We start from the raw sequence: 18,852 nt of genomic DNA, 5'->3' as shown, positions 1-18,852 counted from the left end.
TCTTCCTCAATTGTTTCAAAAATGATCTCCCTTTTCTTTGGTGTTGTGTCTTTCTTTAGTACATCTTCCATGCAAGCATATCTGCTTTCCCCTTCGTGATTCGTTGTGTGAACTCGGCATGTTTCCCTTGTACCATTGTTTGCAAAGCTGCCATTTCCTTTTTGAGTTGTTCATTCTCTGATTTCAGCATCTCAATGGTCTTGCATCCTTCCTCTGATGTCCCCTTTGCATTTGTGAGTTGCTGCAATTGTTCTTTAATGGTGTTCAGCTCCTCGTTAAGAGGTGGCTGAAACTCCCCTTCTTCCCAATGTGCACTTGCCTTCAATTTGTCATTCTCATTTTGGAGGGCAGCAACATGGGTTCCCAGTGTCTCAATTTTTGAGATCAAATTTTAGACACAGAGAGAGAGAGAGAGAAGAAGAAGAAGAAGAAGAATGTATTACCGTCCTCTGGGGGCCGAGAGAGAGAGAGAGAGAGAGATTTTATTAAAGTCTTCGAAAGACCGATGGGTCTGTGAGACTGTGAAAGATCTTGATGCAAATAAGCTGTGTGGGTGGAGCTACTAAACGAGCATCCACTGTAATGCAGAATGCAAATGATAAGTGCTGAGTGCTACATAGTCATGTCGGAATGAGAGAGAGAGAGAGATTAATGGAGCAGCATAGATAGGCTGTTTTGGTTACCTTTTGAAGATCGAACACTGGAATATTTTCAGTAGTTGTGATCATGGTGGAATTATTTTTTGACCATTGCAATATACATACAAGCCATTTGAGGAACTTCGAAGCTCTGAATTGACCTATAAGATATGGATTGCGGGCTATTTGGTTTTTATTGTTAGGTGTACATGCTTTACCTTGGAGATGTTTGCTATCATAAAACTTACAGGCTTTGGATCTTCTAAATAATAGTGCTGCACAACTTTTTAAGATAAGAGAGTGAGTAATGTTTTGCTGTACTGATGGTTGTGCTGCTCTCATCTTGATGTGGCATTTTTTTCAATGGAGTTGTGAAAATATCTTGAGGCACTCAGGTTGTTGCATGAAATACAAATCTGATTCCAAATCAAATAATTTTTGCAATGTGCATGTAATTTTTACCTCGTTTTCTGTTCCCTTCTTTGTAGGTTACTTATGCAGGTGCAATCTTGGAGGTTTGTATGAGGAAACTTGTTTTTTATCCAAATGTACAGTCATTTGTTGAGGATGAATTGCTCCAGTATCCTACTCTAAAAGTTCAATACATCTACGGTTCACCCCCAAAGCTCATTATGCTGGATGAAGATGGGAATAATAAAGAGACTATCAGGTGTGCTAAGTTAAATGTTTTTGTCAATTTTAGCTTAATAAAGGCCTTAATAAAAGTCTCATTTTCTCAACATATTGGATGGGAGGACTTTAAATATGGCCCACTTTTCAACATGCTGGATGGGAGGACTTTATAGAAGCCAATAAAACTTTCAAGTGATTCAAAATTAAGCATCACTTACAGACTTGCATGAATGCTGATCAAATTGTACTCGACGAGCTCTTCTCCCCCCCCACCCCCAAGCCCTCCCCCCCAGCCCCTAGCCTCTACACCAGCAGGGTCACCGAATCTCTGTCGTGGGACCGGAAAAGGTGGCGCAAGACCCCGGATTTCTGTTGGGAGGGCAGTCCAGGCGTTTGGTGTGTTCATGTGCAGCTACCGGGAGTTTGGTGTGTTCATGTGCAGCTACCGGGAGATCGTCCCTAGGCTACGTTGAGGACTTGCGCTGCTTTCTATGCTCCATATGCGCATCAGATGTAGGACGAGAGACGCAAGTGATAATGTGCTGCTATCAGGAGCTCATCTGATCGGAATCGTCTTTAGGCTACGCCTAGGGCTTGTGCTGGTATCTCTGCTCCATACTCAAGCAACTGCATCAGACGGAGGACAAGTGACGTGATCGTTTGGGATTTGCATCGCTGCAGGGAACATATAGGCTCCGCTCTTTAAACACGAATCTATTACGAGCTCAGCAGACCTCTGCATGGCTTCTACAGAACCCCTTCGATGCAAGCGGGACTAGATCGTAGATTGTCAGAGACATCGCACTCCTGTGCAGTCAGGATAATAAGAGGTAACGGGACCTGCTCCCGGAAAAGCAACAGTGTTACCCAGACTGTTATATATCTCTCTAGATTCCAGGTCATCCCTAGACCTGCAAGGGTAGGCTTTTTTCGCTCCTGCGAGCTTCCCCTCCCCCCCTCGCCGTTAGCCCCTACCTCCCCCCTCGCTCCCCCCCCCTCGCCGCGACCACCTCCACCCCTCCCGTCCACCCTCGACCCCCGTCCCCTCTCCTCCCCCCCCGCCGGCACCCCGCTACCCCTCGCCTCACCTCCGCTCCAGCCGCCCCTCGCTCCATCCCGCCCCCTCGCTCCATCCCGCCCCCTTACCTCCGCTCCATCCCGCCCCCTCGCTCCAACCCGCCCCTCGCCCCCGCTCCAACCCCCCCCTCGCCGCCGCTCCAACCGCCCCCTCCGCTCCATCCCGCCTCGCCTCGCCTCGCCCCCCCCCCCCCCCCTTCTCTCCAGCCCGCCTCGCCCTCGCCCCGCCTCCGCTCCATTCCGCCCCTCGCTGCTCCCTCGCCATCCACCCCGCTCCAACCCGCCCCCTCGCTGCTCCTTCACCCCCTCGCTTCACCCGCCCCGCCTCATTCCGCTCCCCCCGCCCCCCCGCTTCACCCCTCCACCCCCGCCATTCCAACTGCACCCCCCCCCCGCCCTCCCGCCCCTTCCGTACTCCCCGCATCCCGCAGCCTTCGCCCCGCCCTCCGCTTCGACCCCTCTGACCCTTCATTTCGCCTCGCCCGCCTCACCCCCAGGCTCCACCGCCGCTTCATCCCCTTCTTGGGTGGCAGACTGTTTTTCTTCCATCGGAAGCTTGCAGTTAGTCTTGGCGGTATGGCGGCCCCCAGCCCGGATCCGGAGGCCCAGTCGGACCCTCCCTCTCCAGATGCCTACCGCGTTATCCTGACAGAGCAACAATCATCCCGTGTTCAGGAGGTAGCCAGTGACTTTGCTCGTACCTCTGTTTACGGTAGAGTCATTGGACACTCCCCCTCCAGGTCTACCATCAGGGACTGGCTCCAGTCCACTCTCTTGTTAGAGGATGGCCATATTGAGGAGGTGGCCCTTATGGGAAGGGGCATCTTCTGGCTCAAACTCTCCAGTGAGAAAGCTGCGAGCAATCTGATTGCCGGTTCCCCCACATCGGTGGATGGGAAGATCATCATGATAGTCCCGTGGTCCCGTGGTTTCAGCGCAGCGGATTTCGATACTCGGTTCCGTATACCTCGCCACCCAGTGACACTAGTTTTTCCAGGGCTTGCTACTGAGCTGCGGCCGATTGTCAGGGACTTGGGCTCCCATTTTGGCTGGGTTATGCACGACACCTTTGCCGACGCGGTGACCACGGCAGGAGCTCCCCGAGTCCGTGTGGCTGTGGCGGATCCTGCGACTCTCCCTGCAGTGATCGAGATCGTGACAGGTGCCGGCAGTATCACCCAGAGCATGATAGTCACCGGACAGCCAGGTCAGTGCCTGCGGTGCCATGGCTTTGGGCACTTGGCGGCTGCTTGTCCACGCTTTGCCAGCTCGTCTCGACCCTCCCCGCCCCCGCCCCCTCCGCCCCCACCTCCCCCCCCCGGACAGCCACGTCAGGAGGAGCCGAGGCAGTCGGAGCCTGGGCCAGAGGTAGTGGGCGGTTGGACCGAGGTTCGAAGGAAAAGAGGAAAGAATAAGAAGATTTCGGTTAAAGGCAAGGAGGCAGAGGTCACCATTCCTGCAGCAGCACTCCAGAGACCTGACAGGCAGATGCCCCAGGGACCTGGGAGAGCTTCTTCTTCGACGGCAGCCCGCCCTCCACAGCCTCAGATCCTCCTCTCTCCCACCCCCCCGCCTTCTCCCCAGTTTCCCCCCCCTTCGCCCGCCCCGCAGTTTCAGCCCCCGCCTCCTTTTCCTCAGTCCCCTCCCCCTCCCCCTCCCCCTCAGCCCCAGTTCCAGATGCATCCCCATCCCCCTCCCCCCCCTGCTCCCCTCGCTCCTCCTACAGAGTTAGCTGCACCGTCGCCTTCCCAGCCGAGTGCAGCCTCCGCTCCACCTCCTCCACCTTCTCCACCAGTCGCCTCCGTGGAGCCCGAGTCGCCTATCCCGCAGCCTCCTCCCCCTCCCTCCCCGCTTGCAGGACACCCGGAGTCTGTACCACCAGTGGAGCAGGTTTCCCTTCCCGCTAGCCCCTCAGTGGCAGACTCAGCTGGGTCTCAGCTCCAGGAGAGAGAGCTCCCTCGAGACTTTTACAGATCTGGCCCCTGGGACTACCTGGATGTGGCCGACCTTGGGACCTTCCCGGCTTGTCTCGACATTAGTATCTTCATGCTCCGCAAAGGGGCGGATGGGAGGATTGCTGCCTTGGCTCCCAGGGATGGCCCTAGCTTCGCCTTCACGTTCCTCAGCGATGGCACCGAGACCTGGACAGACGACTCGGTGTGGGAGGCTCTCAGAGAGCAGACACACGCCCAGATTTGCTCCTGGATAGGCCCGTCCGGTGGGCAACTCCTCGAGACTCAGTGGTCCGAGGGCGATGTGCGCTTGCGGTGGCGTTGCGCTGCCAAACGTTTCCGATTGATCGTGATCCTCAGACCCCCCTGGCATGGCCTCTTCCCCAGGATGTCAGAGCTTGGTCCCAACAGAAACTCCGAACCTTCTACGGGATGACCACTTCAGAGATCTCGAGCTGGCTCGAGAAAGCATTTGCTCATGGCACTAGAGGCCTCTCGCCATTGCTGAAGGTGTTGAAGAACGGGCAGGACGACCCCGTCTCCCCCTCCAAACCTTCTCACAAGCGGCAGCGCCTCCACTCCGATATGTCTGATTCTTCTTCGACTTCTTCTTCGACTTCTTCTGCGAGCAGACAGCTGTTCGCAGCCCCCCATCCCTCTCCATGAGCCTACACCTCGTATCCTGGAATGTGAACGGGTTTCACTCTTCGAGCACCCGTGGTCCCAGGAAGCTCATTTTGCGTCAGGAACTTCAGCCTGCAGTGATTGGTCGATTGGATGTACTGCTGCTCCAGGAGCACAAGCTTTCTGCGGCTCATGCCCGTAGCTGCGGGAAGGTTCTCCCTGGACGCTCCTACACTTATTGGGAGCCTTCGATCGGCGCACAGGGGAGGAGCGGGGGGGTCTGTACCTCCGTCTGCGAGCAGTTAGCTCAGTCAGTTTTTGGTCACGGCACGTTGATCCCAGGCCGAGCCCTTTGGGTAGGCCTGAATTTGGAGGGATCCAAGATAGGAATCCTCAACATTTATGCTCCCACAGACCTCCGATGCAGAGCCACCTTCTGGAGGACACTTACAGGGATTCTTCCAGACATGGATTCCTGGATTGTTGGAGGAGACTTCAACAACCTGGAGACCTTGGAGGACCAGCAGGGTAGAGATCCGGAGTTCACAGGTATGGCTCAGGCAGAGCAGTCAGCTTGGGACTCTTTCATCTTCGCGACAGGAGGGAGGGACAGTTGGAGAGACCCGTCCTTCCGGCGTTGGCACGGGAGCCTGGACTTCTCTTGGGGCTTCCGCAGGGAAGGAGGCAGACTCCTGGAGCGGCTTGATAGGTTTTATGTCAGTGATTGGGCCATCAGCAGAGGTGGCCAGGCGGGCATTGTTCCAGGGACGACACTCTATGACCATGCGCCTGTGCTCCTTTCATTAGATTCGGCAGCCCAGACTCTCCCCCCCCCGATCATGCAGGATTCCCGATTCCATCTTCTCGAGGGTGGACGTCCGTAGCAGCATTTGCAGTCTTTGGGACAGAGACTGGGGGGAGGGCGTGGATCTGGTAGACTCGGTCGCGCAGGCTCTGCAGGAGTCCAGCCAGATCTGCCAGCTCGCAGCCCTACAGGTTCGACAGGATTGGTGGGGCAGAGAGAGAGCTCTTCGGAGGGACCTCGCCTCCATTCAGCGACTTCAGCAGTCTTCCCCGGGCTCGGAGGAGCTTCGGATCCAGGCCCTTCGAGCCAGAGCCCTCTTGGAGGAGACCCTCCAGCGTCGCTCCGAGTTCTCCTATCACGCCTCTCTCTCCTTCTGGGCCCGGAAGGGTGACCGGATGTGCAGGGAGTTCTTCAGGACACACGGTCAGAGAGCTGCAGGTGATCAGCTACGGAGTCTCAGGACAGCGGATGGTCACATTGTTACGGACCCGGGGGAGGTCCTGGGGTTGGCCACTGACTTCTACAGGACCCTCTTCCAGTAGGAGCCACTTGCCCCTCGTGCTAGTCGTGACCGTGAGGAGGTGTGGAGGCACATTCCATCCCTGGTCCAGCCTAGCATGCAGGCGACGTTGTTGGCGCCGTTCACCTCGGATGAGATGTTGGAGGCCTTGATGGCTATTGATGGGCAGAAATGCCCAGGTGAGGATGGGCTATCTTCACCTCCTTCTGGGACCAGATCCATCAGCCCCTCCTTGCAGCTCTGCAGGGGATTTTCAGCAGCGGTCAGATGCCAGAGAGCCTTTCCTCGGGACTGATTTGCCTCATCCCGAAGGGAGGAGATAGACAGGAGATCCGCCAGTGGCGTCCGATCACTCTCCTTACCACTGCCTACAAAATCCTCGCCAAGATGATCAGTGCCAGAGTTCGACCTCTACTTCCAGACCTCGTCCATGACACTCAGACAGGCTTTGTCCAGGATCGCAGTATCCTGGATAATGTCTTCACCTTTTCAGAGGCGGCGGAGTGGGCTCAGTACTTCACCTTTTCAGAGGCGGCGGAGTGGGCTCAGTACAGCGGTTCACACCTTGCCATTTTACTTCTCGACTTCGAGAAGGCCTACGATCGCGTGGATTGGTCCTTTTTGGAGGGGACTCTGGAGCGGCTAGGTTTCCCGGCAGGCTGGATTCAGGGTATCTCAGCTTTGTACAGGACAGCGTCTAGCAGAGTCATCATTGGAGGCAGGATGGGTGAGCGTTTCAGCTTGGAGAGATCAGTACGTCAGGGCTGTCCCCTGGCTCCTTATCTGTTTCTCTTCTTCGCCGAGGCCATGACTTACTACCTTCGGGCGAGGTCCACAGGGCTCAGGGGTGTTCGCCTTCCACTCCGGGAGGACACGGAGCTTCTGGACTCAGAGTACGCAGATGATACAGCCCTTTATGTCCAGGACGATGAGAGGATGCTAGAGAGGGTGCGGATGGCCCTGGAGGTTTTCTGCTCGGCCGCTGGTGCGAAAATCAACTGGAACAAATCAGTTGGTTTTCTCACAGACCCGGGGGCGTGTTCTCAGTGGGGGCGATTTCTGGGCTTCAGATGGATTCCACGTGGACAGACAGCTAGATACCTTGGCTTCCAGGTTGGCCTAGACATTACGCCAGCTCAGCAGTTTCTCCCGGTGCTAGATTCCATCCGACGGAAGCTGGCTTTCTGGAGCACTGCTAAGCTGTCCCTTGCAGGTCGTGCTTTAGTAGTTAACCAGGTCCTTCTAGCCACGGCTTGGTATGTGGCTTCCTGTTGGTGCTTCTCGAGATCCAGCGTGGCACAGCTCAGGAGGTTGGTTCGGAACTTTCTTTGGTCTGGGGAGGATGGGCATAGAGATACCAGAGCCAGGGTTGCTTGGCAGACAGTCATTCTTCCGTAGGCTGAGGGTGGTCTGGGGGTCATTGATCCAGAGCTTCAGAGTCAGGCCTTGTTAGGCAAGCTTATCATCCGCGGTTTGACCCCAGGGGGGCAGACGTGGAAGATGTTACTTCAGCAGGGAGTCGGCTCTTGTGTCCCGCGCCGAGGTGGAGAGTGGCTACCGTCCTTCAGGTGGATCTTCACTTCCGCCCCGCTCACTCAGCCCCGCTCCCCACTCGTTCGTAGCCTCCTCATGGTTTGGAGGCGGCTCCGTCTCAGTCTCATTCAGTCCCAGCCCAGCTGTCAGGAGGAGATCGATCGCCAGCCGCTCGTCCGGAATGGGCAGGTCAGAGACGCCGAGGGCCTTCAGTTGGGGGAGAGATCACATATCAGGTGGGACCGCTGGATGAGGGGGCCAGCCCGGTCCCTTCGAGTTTGGAGGGATACGTACAGACACCTGGAGATGGCCGATCTTGCAGACGCAGCTGGAGGTGCACGCGGAGTCCAGGCGAGACGCACGGAGATCGACGGTGCGATCCCAGCCGCTTGGTTGGCTCCACCTGAGCCTCAGGTCCTCATGCCTGGAGACACCCACTGGCTGGGACAGTTCACCCCCCGTGGCATCCCACTGGTGGTCGCAGGACGTTTGGATGACTCCTCTATCGCCTTCTTCGCGGTTTCAGGGGATGGACGACTCAGGAGAGAGGATGCGCTCATCGACCCCCTACTCCCGTGGCAGAGGGTTAGGGTCGTAGGCCTTCTGGGGAAGGTCTGGCATACCGACCCTAGTATCGAGCAGGACCAGTTGCAGCTTTGGCGTCTTTGGCTCTGGGAGGGGCGGGCCTTGTCAGAGCTTGAGTGGGACCCAGGAGAGTGGTGGTGGCCAGAGATTGTGACAGGACAGGGGCCGACTTCCTTCTTCGCTTACAGCACGACTCTGGGCAGGCGAGTTCTCGGGAGGATGCAGAGCCGCCCCCCCACCCAGCGTCCTAGCTGGTACGCACAGGGTATTTCCAGGTTCTTTTTGCAGGCATTCTGGAAGGCCTTGTGGGAGAGCTGGCGGCCGCGGAAGATCTCATACTTCCTGTGGCTTCTTACCCACAAAGGTCTTCCAGTGGGGAGCTGGTTGAGGCAGATAGGCCAGGACGGTTGCTGTCAGATTTGCCATGCGGATGAGGAGTCACCAAAACACTGCCTGTGGAGCTGCACGCGCGCCCAGGAAGTGTGGAGGTGGACTTTCGGGCTTCTTACTCGTGCAGCACCAGAGCTAGGAGTGATCACTTGGGGCGCGTTCTGTTGGTGCAGCACCGCACCTGGTCTTCATCACTTGTTCGAGGCATGCCAGCAGGACCCCACTTTCCTTATCACACAGGGGACGTGGGGGCCGCTCGAGGGTATCCCACAGCACCTAGCAGAGGCTGATACAGGAGTTCGGGAGAGGCAGCCAGTCTGGGAGATTATCAGCAGCATTACAGGATGGCACATCTGGACCTCGCGCTGCGCGCAGATCCTCGGTGGCACCTCCTTATCGACTGCCCAGATCATGGCGGAGATTTGGAGTGAGATTATTCATACCCTCAGAGGCCAGTGGGACCAGATTCAGGGAGACTCCCGGGCTGGTCAGGAGAAGCGGAGACGCTTCCTCCAGGCTTGGGACACACAGAGCCTCTTCTTCGAGCAGACTACGCAGGGCCTTCGGTGGCACTACTCACCACCCCGATGGCTGTTCATTCACACTCAGCATATCCCTCCGTGAGAGTATGATTTATTATGCTACCTTTTGGGCTGCGTCCGGTTTGTGAACGCAGCCCGTCAGCTATAAGCTGACCTCTTGTATCTTGTTCTCGAAGTAATATAATTAGCACTGTTTTTTCGGCAAAAAGACCTGCAAGGACTTGCAGAAACAAGATATTTGAAAGAATTCTGAATCGAATCAGAAAACCAGAGTAAAGGTCAGGTCAAGGAATGTATGAGATGACCTGAAATCGGAGCAGGTTGCATTGAGTTAGTACAAATAAATAAACTTGACAAATACAGATTTTCAGATGCAAATGCAGCTCCGTTGAATGTGAGGTAATGTGCCTAAAAACAAACAAGAATTTGGGGGAAATTCAGTGACATTCTGAGCTGAAGAAAAGAGGCAGAAAGAGATGATGCTTACCCCCAGGAGATTGATATTTACCCTGGAAAAAATGTGTGGCAGTAATATGACACCCTATGCCAAGTTCTACAAGGCAACAAGAAGGCAAGTGTATGAGGCTATGATGCAAATGCAGAATGAAAACACAGCACTAATGCAAGAAGTGCACATGAGATACATCAGAAAATTATGGCAATGGAAACAAAATAGAGATAGGATATGCCAAAATCAATAGCATGGAGCAGAAATTAGAACAGCGTATGCTTGGACAGATGGTGCTGAAGGAGAAAGGACAAATGCAAATTCCACCAGAGTCACCAAAACAGGACATCATCAACACTATTGATGGTTTAGTCAAGAACAAATTGGATGAAATAGCCTTTGCAATGAAAGAGCAGCAAGAACAGAAGGAAAAATCTCTCAATATTCGTATTGTGTGGGTAGAGGAGAATGAGGAGGAGGACATAGAGAAAGTTCTCACCCACGTTTTCCAAAAAACAATGCACATATCTTCTACTAAATGGCAAGAAGCCTTCAGAGTGGGCTGGAAAGGAGAAAAGCCAAGACAAATAGTTGTGGAGTTCCAAGACGATGAATTCCGCCTCAAAGTGCTTAACCAGAAGCATCACTTGAAGGGACATTCCATCTGGATTAATGAGGACCTTACGCGGAGTCAATATGCCCAAAAGTTCAAGGAGTTGGAAAATATCAAAAGGAAGGTAAACATGCATACATGAAAGAGGGAAAGGCTGTAATTACAGGAAAAAAAAGGGGGGGGGGGGGGGAACAAGCATAGGGACTCGAGACCCTCAGGATCAAACTGTGGAACTTAGGAGGTTGGATTGTGGACAAATGCAACGGTAATCTGATCGTGTAATTCACAGCAAGACCTCCTTTAAACCTTTAGCGAGGAATTAGCGTTGTTTACCATAGAGAGAGAAAGGAGATGAGGGTAGAGAGAGAGTAGAGTCGACAACCGATTGGGTCCTTGTACCCACTGAGGGCCCCCTCCCCCAATCAGGGGAGAATTGGCTTTATACTTGGAGAACTGAGAAATACAAAGAACACTCTTGGAGAGAGCACGGAATGCACTTCTGAAGAGCTCACTGTGCACACGTATAGCAAACCCAAAGACCTGAGAGGCAACGCTGACCAATACCGAGATCTTGATGCTGTCCACACTGACAATGTAGGACGCTCCTGCAAGGCAAGGGAGAGGCTTGTGCTGTCCATCGGAATGCAGGGTTATTGCGTGAGTGAGAGAGTGAAAACTAGGAGTGATAGATCCTATGAGAGAACTGAGAGATGACTGAAATATAGAGCTGAGAGTGAGCTGTGTAAACTGTAAAAGAGAGCTGAGAAAGCTGAGGAAACAGTGTCCAAACCTCTCTCCGTTTGCTGGTCCAAACCTCCGACTGTTGTGCTGCGTGGTCACCTTCAGATCAGGCTGAACTGATGGCCAAGGGACTGAGGCTAGAGCAGGGCCAAATCCGAGGATCTCAGGGGCTGCATAGGAGGCTGAAGTGTAGCTGTAGGAGAGCTGAAGGCAGGAGCAAACTGAATGCTTCAAAAGGGCAGCAAAGGGCCCTTTTATAGGGCTGGAACTGAGCCAACCCAGTCTGTAAACAGCCGATTGGGTCGGTCTGTTTTACAGACTGGTTGGCCTACAACCAGCCTATAAAAGCCCTCCTTGGCTCATTTGCCAGGGGAGTTTTTGGGCAGCCTTTGCAGGGTGCCTTCCCTGCTTACCTGTCCAGCCTTTGGGGGCCCTAAAGGGCTCCTAACCTAGGCTATAAGACCTAACCTATAAGATGGAAACACTTAACCTACTGTTCTCGAGTGGGTACTAGTGAACAAGAACTAACTGGCTTGACCTAAGGCTGAGAGATTGACCTACGTAGCTTGTGCCTGACTGTCCGTGGACAAGGGGTCACAACATACGACAAAATCTCCTATCTGGGAACTATAACGCACTTGTCGATGTAGCCAATGTGTCACTTTGCACCCAGGTGCAGGGGTGCATGTGACATTCCCTCCGTCTTCCTCGATCACGGAACTTGGTGTAAAACTCACGAATCCCGCGTCCTGGCCCATGCTTGAATTTATGAAGAAGGATCTATTCTGGTTGCAAAACTTCGGCTTCATCAATAACTTCTCGTTGGAAATCTCTTTAAGAGGAGGTCCAAAATATGGCTGCAACCAAGCTACATGGAACACGTTGTGCATAGTCCAACTGTCTGGTAGGCGTAGCTTCATTGAGACATCGTTGATCTTTTGAATAATAGGGAATGGTCCGAAGCTCCTGAAGGACAGCTTAGGGCATCGCTTGCCCACCTGCTTCAATCTTTGCTTGATAATGTGTAAATACACCCATTGACCCTCTTTATATTGGACATCTCGTCTGGATTTGTTAGCCTGGTGCGTATAGGATGCTTGAGCTTTGGCGATGCGGCTTTTCACAGACTCCGTAATCTCAGCCATTGATTCGGTGGTTTTGTTGGCTTCAAGAGATGGAGACACCATTCGGAGTGAGGTAAATTGTCGTCCAAACGTCGCTTCATAAGGTGTGTGACCGATACTTGAAGAATAGGTATGGTTTAGAATGGCCTGTACAAGGGGAAAAAACCGCTCCCACTTTCCCTAAGCATCATGACAATATGATTTCAAAATATCAAATGCCATACCATTATACTTTTACGTCTTGCCGTTCGATTGCGGATGGAAAGCGTTGGACATCTGCAGCTTAGTAACAAAATTATCAAACAAGGCTCGTCAAAAGTTAGACGTAAACTTGGAGTCCCTATCGGATGTGATGGTCTTTGGTAATCCTCCAATGGGATACCAATACTTGATAAGCAAACGAGTTACATCTTCAGCACTGGCCGTTTGTTTGTATGGAATAAGCATACAATATTTACTAAAACGACAAACAATAGTAAGACATTGAGTATTATGCGTACCTGCGGATGTTGGAAGTGGTCCCACGAAATCCATACCTATGTCCTGAAAAGGACCGTCCGGGATTGGCAATGGCATAAGTAAGCTTGCAGCTTTCTTGTGGGAAGCCTTGACCTTTTGGCATATTTGACAATTCTACACATAGCCGTATACGTCCTTCCGCATCTTTGGCTAATAGAAATAGCGCTCTAACTTCTCCAAAGTCTTGTTGATACCTCTGTGGCTACCGGTAAGGTCGTTATGGGCATCATAAAGAAGCAACTTCCATTTGTCTTTGAGTACACATAATCTTTTCTTATAGAAAAGCCAACCGTCCTCTAATGAGTAATGGTTTGGAGCAAGCGTCGTGGCTAACTGGAACTGCGTGTCAAACTCTGCTGACTCCGCGTACTATGCCTTCATGCTATCAAGATCCTTGCCTTTGATTTCGAGTACAGTGGCCTGCTCAATGGTTTGGATGGAACCTTTCCGACTGAGAGCGTCTGCAATGGAGAACGTACTCGATTATTTTCCCAAACTGTTGGAATATCTGGCTCCACCACTGCTGCGCTCCATTGTGTACTAGGCATTGTTTGAAGCCACTTAAGGGCTTGGTGATCTGTCTTCACCGTGAAAGTCCATAGAAAAGCCAACCGTCCTCTAATGAGTAATGGTTTGGAGCAAGCGTTGTGGCTAACTGGAACTGCGTGTCAAACTCTGCTGACTCCGCGTACTATGCCTTCATGCTATCAAGATCCTTGCCTTTGATTTCGAGTACAGTGGCCTGCTCAATGGTTTGGATGGAACCTTTCCGATTGAGAGCATCTGCAATGGGGTTGTTTTTGTCGAGAACGTACTCGATTATTTCCCCAAACTGTTGGAATATCTGGCTCCACCACTGCTGCGCTCCATTGTGTACTAGGCATTGTTTGAAGCCACTTAAGGGCTTGGTGATCTGTCTTCACCGTGAAAGTCCATCCGAATGTTTTAATGCCTGGATGACACCGAGGAGCTCTCTATTATACACTGAATAGTTCTTTTCGGCATTGTTAAGCTTTCTCCTGTAGTATGCCACGGGCCTATCCTCTTGCTGTAAAACTGCCCCTATGGCGACATCGCTAGCGTCTGTGATTACCAGAAATGGATCATCCCAAGAGGCGATCTTCATAACTGGTGCTGTTGTGGCCAACCATTGCAAGTCGTGGAAGGCCTGCAAAGCTTTGCCTGTGACTTGAACTTTTTGTCTGCGTGTCTTTACCCCCTTGAGTAAATTTGTAAGAGGGGCTGCGTATGTTGAGAAACTCTCCATGTGCGAGCTATATGCTTGACACAAATCCATAAAGGATTGGATCTCTTGGGCTGTCGTGGAGACAGCCCAACTTGTGATAGCTTGGATCTTCTGAGGGTCCAATCGAATCCCTTGAGCACTAATGATGTAGCCCAAATATTGAATTTCCAGTAATCCGAATTCACTTTTCTTTGCATTGAGATATAGCTGGTTATCATGTAATAACTGTAGGGCACATCGCATATCCTTAATATGCTGCTTGGCTGTTGTGGAAAAGATAAGGATATCATCGAGAAAGATGAACAGGCACTTCCCAATATACTCTGCGAATACCCGGGAGATCATCTTGTTGAATGTTAGTGGTGCATTCTTCAGAGCAAAGGGCATGACGACGAACTCGTAATGAGCTCGCTCAGTTCGGAAAGTTGTCTTTGGGATATCAGCTTCAAAAATCCGGACTTGATGGTAGCCACTCTTGAGGTCAATCTTTGAAAGAAATCTTGCACCATTGAGTCTTTTCAAGATGTACTCGATGCGGGGCATAGGAAACTTGTTGCTCACCGTAAGCTTTGTTGAGTGCTCTGTAGTCGACACATAGTCGTGCGGCCTTATCCTTCTTTGCCACAAAGAGAATGGGTGCAACAAAAGGCAAAGAAGAAGGTCTAATAAACTCTGTGCGCAGTAATTGAGACAATTGCTGCTCTAACTCCCTCTCCATAGACTTTGAAAGTCAATAAGGGAACTTACTTGGAGGTGTCGAGTCCGGAAGTAGATCAATGCGATAGTCTTCTAATCGGTTGGGAGGTAGTTGGGGTGGCAGATCGTCCCGGAGCATGATATCTTTGAACTCTTGGATTAGATCCATCATTGCTTGTCCCATCGGAGGAGCGGCTTGAATTGCAGTGATTTGGCACTGGACATAGACAAGTGCACACATGGCACCCTTGCGGGCGGTGCGACCTGCTTGAATATCAGAGATTGATGAATCCTTGGTATGCTCCGATCACCGCATATCACGGCGGGCTCAGGTAAACCTTCCACAATTGTGAAGGTGTCCTGCCGCCAATCAGGCGTCGGAACATGCTCACGGAACCACTTGAGGCACCAAGGTGCACTCCATTGTCTTGGCAAGCTGAGGGGAGATGGCATCTTCTGAACTCCCGATATCGAATAGGACAATAAACTGATGCTGTTAGCTGTGCCGTATGCTCGAATGAGCGCCTTCTTTTGATCTAAGAACTCGCCCTCCTCCTTACCTTGAAAGACCACCGTGGGAACGGCGTTTAAAGCAGGGAAGACGACATTCATAGCTGAGGATGGAGGCGGGGTTGGAAGAGCCAATACATTGGCGACGGACGAAGTAGGTGCTTTCGTAGCCTTTTCGGCAAGCCACTTTGGACAATCCTTCTTGCCATGCCCAACGATGTGGTGGCAATGAAAGCAGCGATGTTCTTGGTGGTACGACTTTTGCTCGTCGGGTTGTAGATAGCCTCCTGTAATACCGCTTTAGCCTTCTCATTGGGAGTCATCTTTGGCTTGGACTCCTTTTGACCAGAAGCCTGGCCGTCTTTCTTTGGAAACTGGTTGTCCTTCTTCTGATCCTTACCCGCTGTGTTGTTTGACTGCTTCGGGGCTTTGGAATCTTTTGAACCTGCTTGGGCTTTCCCCGTTCAGCATCATCTCTTGATTCTGTGCGAGAGTCAACGCCCGCTCGTACTCCGACGGGTCGAAGTTCCAAATCGTAAAACGTATGTTTGTGTCCAATCCTTGAATGAATTGCTTCATCTTGGCGCTCTCCGTCACACCCAACTGTTGCGCCAACGTGATGACCTTGTTAGTGTATGTCAACACAGGCAAACCATTCTGGGAGAGACGAGTGAACTCATCCTCCAGGTTAAGCATATATTGGGGTGGGAGAGAATGGGCTTTGAGATCAGCCACAAACGTTGCCCAAACGAAATTCGTCTGAAACGTGTTTGGGTCAGTATGCTTACTAGCCCAATGCTGCCACCAAGTCACTGCCTCACCTGTAAGATGAGGGGCTGCAAGGTAGACTTTATCCTGCTTATCTTGAATCCGCGCTAACAGAAAATGAGCTACAAACTGATGAATAAATTACAAAATTGTTGAATGGTCACACTTACCATCATACTTAGCAAAATTTGGAGTGGACCGAATGAGTGGTGTTACCTTTGTCGATGGCGAAGTTGTGGCGGAGATGGCTGCTGCGCTCAAACTTGCCTGCATAGAGGCTAACATCTGTTTGTGTTGGAGAAGCATCGCCTCTCGGTCTAGCTTTTGTTGCCTCTCTGTTTGGGCGAGCTCTGCGCATGGCAATGCCTCCTTATTTTTGCGTTCCTCACGCATCAATAAGAGCAGTTTTTCAAAATTTGTGGTTCCTCTTTCTTCCAGCGGCTTTTCTGCTTCTTTTTCCTCCAGACGTTGTTTTGTTTGGTCTAGTTGTCTTTTGCTTTCTTCCAGCTGGGATGAATGTTCCTTGGGTTGTTGCAAGAGGATCCGATTCTGCTCTAGAAGGTTTGCCATCACTTCTTGAGCATTTGGCGAAAGCGTATCTTGTTGGTAGTCTTTCTCCTCTTCAAAGTCTTCGAGATTGAAATCCTTTCCTGACCCTTCCATGGCGCTTGATTGTGTGTCCTTTTTGGATCTCAACACAACCATACACTCGTGGTAGTCAAGCTGGATACAGATCGAAGCTCTGATACCAATGTAACATGCAACGGTAATTTGATCGTGTAATTCACAGCAAGACCTTCTTTAAACCTTTAGCGAGGAATTAGCGTTGTTTACCATAGAGAGAGAAAGGAGATGAGGGTAGAGAGAGTAGAGTCGACAACCGATTGGGTCCCTGTACCCACTGAGGGCCCCCTCCCCCAATCAAGGGAGAATTTGCTTTATACTTGAGAACTGAGAAATACAAAGAACACTCTTCAAGAGAGCACGGAACACACTTCTGAAGAGCTCACTGTGCACACGTATATAGACCCAAAGATCTGAGAGGCAACCTTGATGCTGTCCACACTGACGATGTAGGACACTCTTGCAAGGCAAGGGAGAGGCTTGTGCTGTCCACCGGAATGTAGGGTTACTGCGTGAGTGAGAGAGTGAAAACTAGGAGTGATAGATCCTATGAGAGAACTGAGAGATGACTGAAATATAGAGCTGAGAGTGAGCTGTGTAAACTGTAAAAGAGAGCTGAGAAAGCTGAGGAAACAGTGTCCAAACCTCTCTCCGTTTGCTGGTCCAAACTCCCGACTATTGTGCTGCGTGGTCACCTTCAGATCAGGCTGAACTGATGGCCAAGGGACTGAAGCTAGAGCAGGGCCAGATCTGAGGATCTCAGGGTCTGCACAGGAGGCTGAAGTGGAGCTGTAGGAGAGCTGAAGGCAGGAGCAAACTGAATGCTTCAAAAGGGCAGCAAGGGGCCCTTTTATAGGGCTGGAACTGAGCCAACCCAGTTTGTAAACAGCCGACTGGGTCTATCTGTTTTACAGACTGGTTGGCCTACAACCAGCCTATAAAATCTCTCCTTGGCTCATTTGCCAGCGGAGTTTTTGGGCAGCCTTTGCAGGCTGCCTTCCCTGCTTACCTGTCCAGCCTTTGGGGGCCCTAAAGGGCTCCTAACCTAGGCTATAAGACCTAACCTATAAGATGGAAACACTTAACCTACTGTTCTCGAGTGGGTACTAGTGAACAAGAACTGAATTACTGGCTTGACCTAAGGCTGAGAGACTGACCTACTGTTACGCTCAAGTCGAGGTAACATGACCTCGGAAGGGTCAGTTGGCATTTTCCTTTAAAGGATCAATGTTTGTATTATATTTGTTTGGACTTCATGTTAATGATAAAAAAGGAATAAAGGTCAAGGTCCTTGGTGAGGGTGACATGGCACTAGACTAGGTGGATCTAAGGCTAAGGGAATTTAATGCATTAAATGTGCCTAAGGGCAAATGTTTTAAAGATATCCCAAGAGAGGGGTAAATAATGCATTAAGGAAGGACCCTACATTTATGACATGTGGCATACTAGATTCATCTAGGGAGTCTTGGGGCTCGTTGGAAATTGGTAAGCATGAGCTTTTACGTAATTAGACGATCTGTGAGCTTACCACCATCGAGGTTGGTTGGGAGGATAGACTAGGTGCTTTCGCCCATGATTCGACGACAAGCAGTAAGAAACGAGATTGGGAGATAACATTTGGTATCAGAGCGCAGGTTGTATTGGGCGTGTGACGACGCGCGACCAGTGCTATCGGGTGGTCACAGGATTAACTGACGCATCGAAGGACTAGCTGGGCAATACTTTGGAAATGCTGTCACAGGAAGTAGACAGATGACGATACAGCCAAGCTGCTGGTTATCTGGGTAGCGTGGATGAACGGCGCAGCTGTTGGAATTTGACATTTGGTAGTTGGATGTCATCGCAGGTTCATACCTGGTATCATGCAAAGGAATTTGGGACCAGGACTCCGGGATATTGCAGGAGCGTACGATTCACGTAGGAATCTCGAAAGACAGGCGTGAAGCAGTTTTGGACACCCGTTGGTCTGCAGCTAGCTTAGGGCCAAGGAGTTTTGGCCCGTGATACTTATGTCGTCCACTGTTCGTTCCAACATCGAGAAGCCCACTTTAATCGTGGGGGAAAAAAAAAAGAGCTGGCAATAGACGAGATTTACAGAGGATTGTGAAGCTCCGACTGCGAATTACCATAGATCGTTGACATTGGGCCTACGTCGAAAAATTCGATTGACAGAGGACCACAGCGTTGCCTAGCTCAAGGCCCTGCGCGTGAACAGTCCCTTAGAAGCAGGAAGCGTGTGTTGTTCGCGTGGATATACCAGGGGG

The 18,852-nt window shown here is 51.5% G+C and overlaps 1 protein-coding gene across 1 annotated transcript in view; it reads left to right on the top strand.

The window, feature by feature from the left end:
* Positions 1 to 18,852, top strand: part of LOC147887939 (uncharacterized) — a 94,518-nt gene that overhangs the window by 58,064 nt on the left and 17,602 nt on the right. Inside the window, exon 3 of the mRNA XM_087393886.1 lies at positions 1,127 to 1,308. Coding sequence (XP_087250012.1) covers positions 1,127 to 1,308 — 182 coding nt within the window. The remainder of the gene's footprint in view (positions 1 to 1,126; positions 1,309 to 18,852) is intronic.

Source organism: Dipteris shenzhenensis, chromosome 22, assembly GCF_047967505.1.
Source record: "Dipteris shenzhenensis isolate YYH24624 ecotype China chromosome 22, Dip_SZ_1.0, whole genome shotgun sequence".
Taxonomy (NCBI): Eukaryota; Viridiplantae; Streptophyta; class Polypodiopsida; order Gleicheniales; family Dipteridaceae; genus Dipteris; species Dipteris shenzhenensis.
Note: the sequence above shows the minus strand (reverse complement) of the source record. Positions and strands in the feature narration are given on the sequence as shown.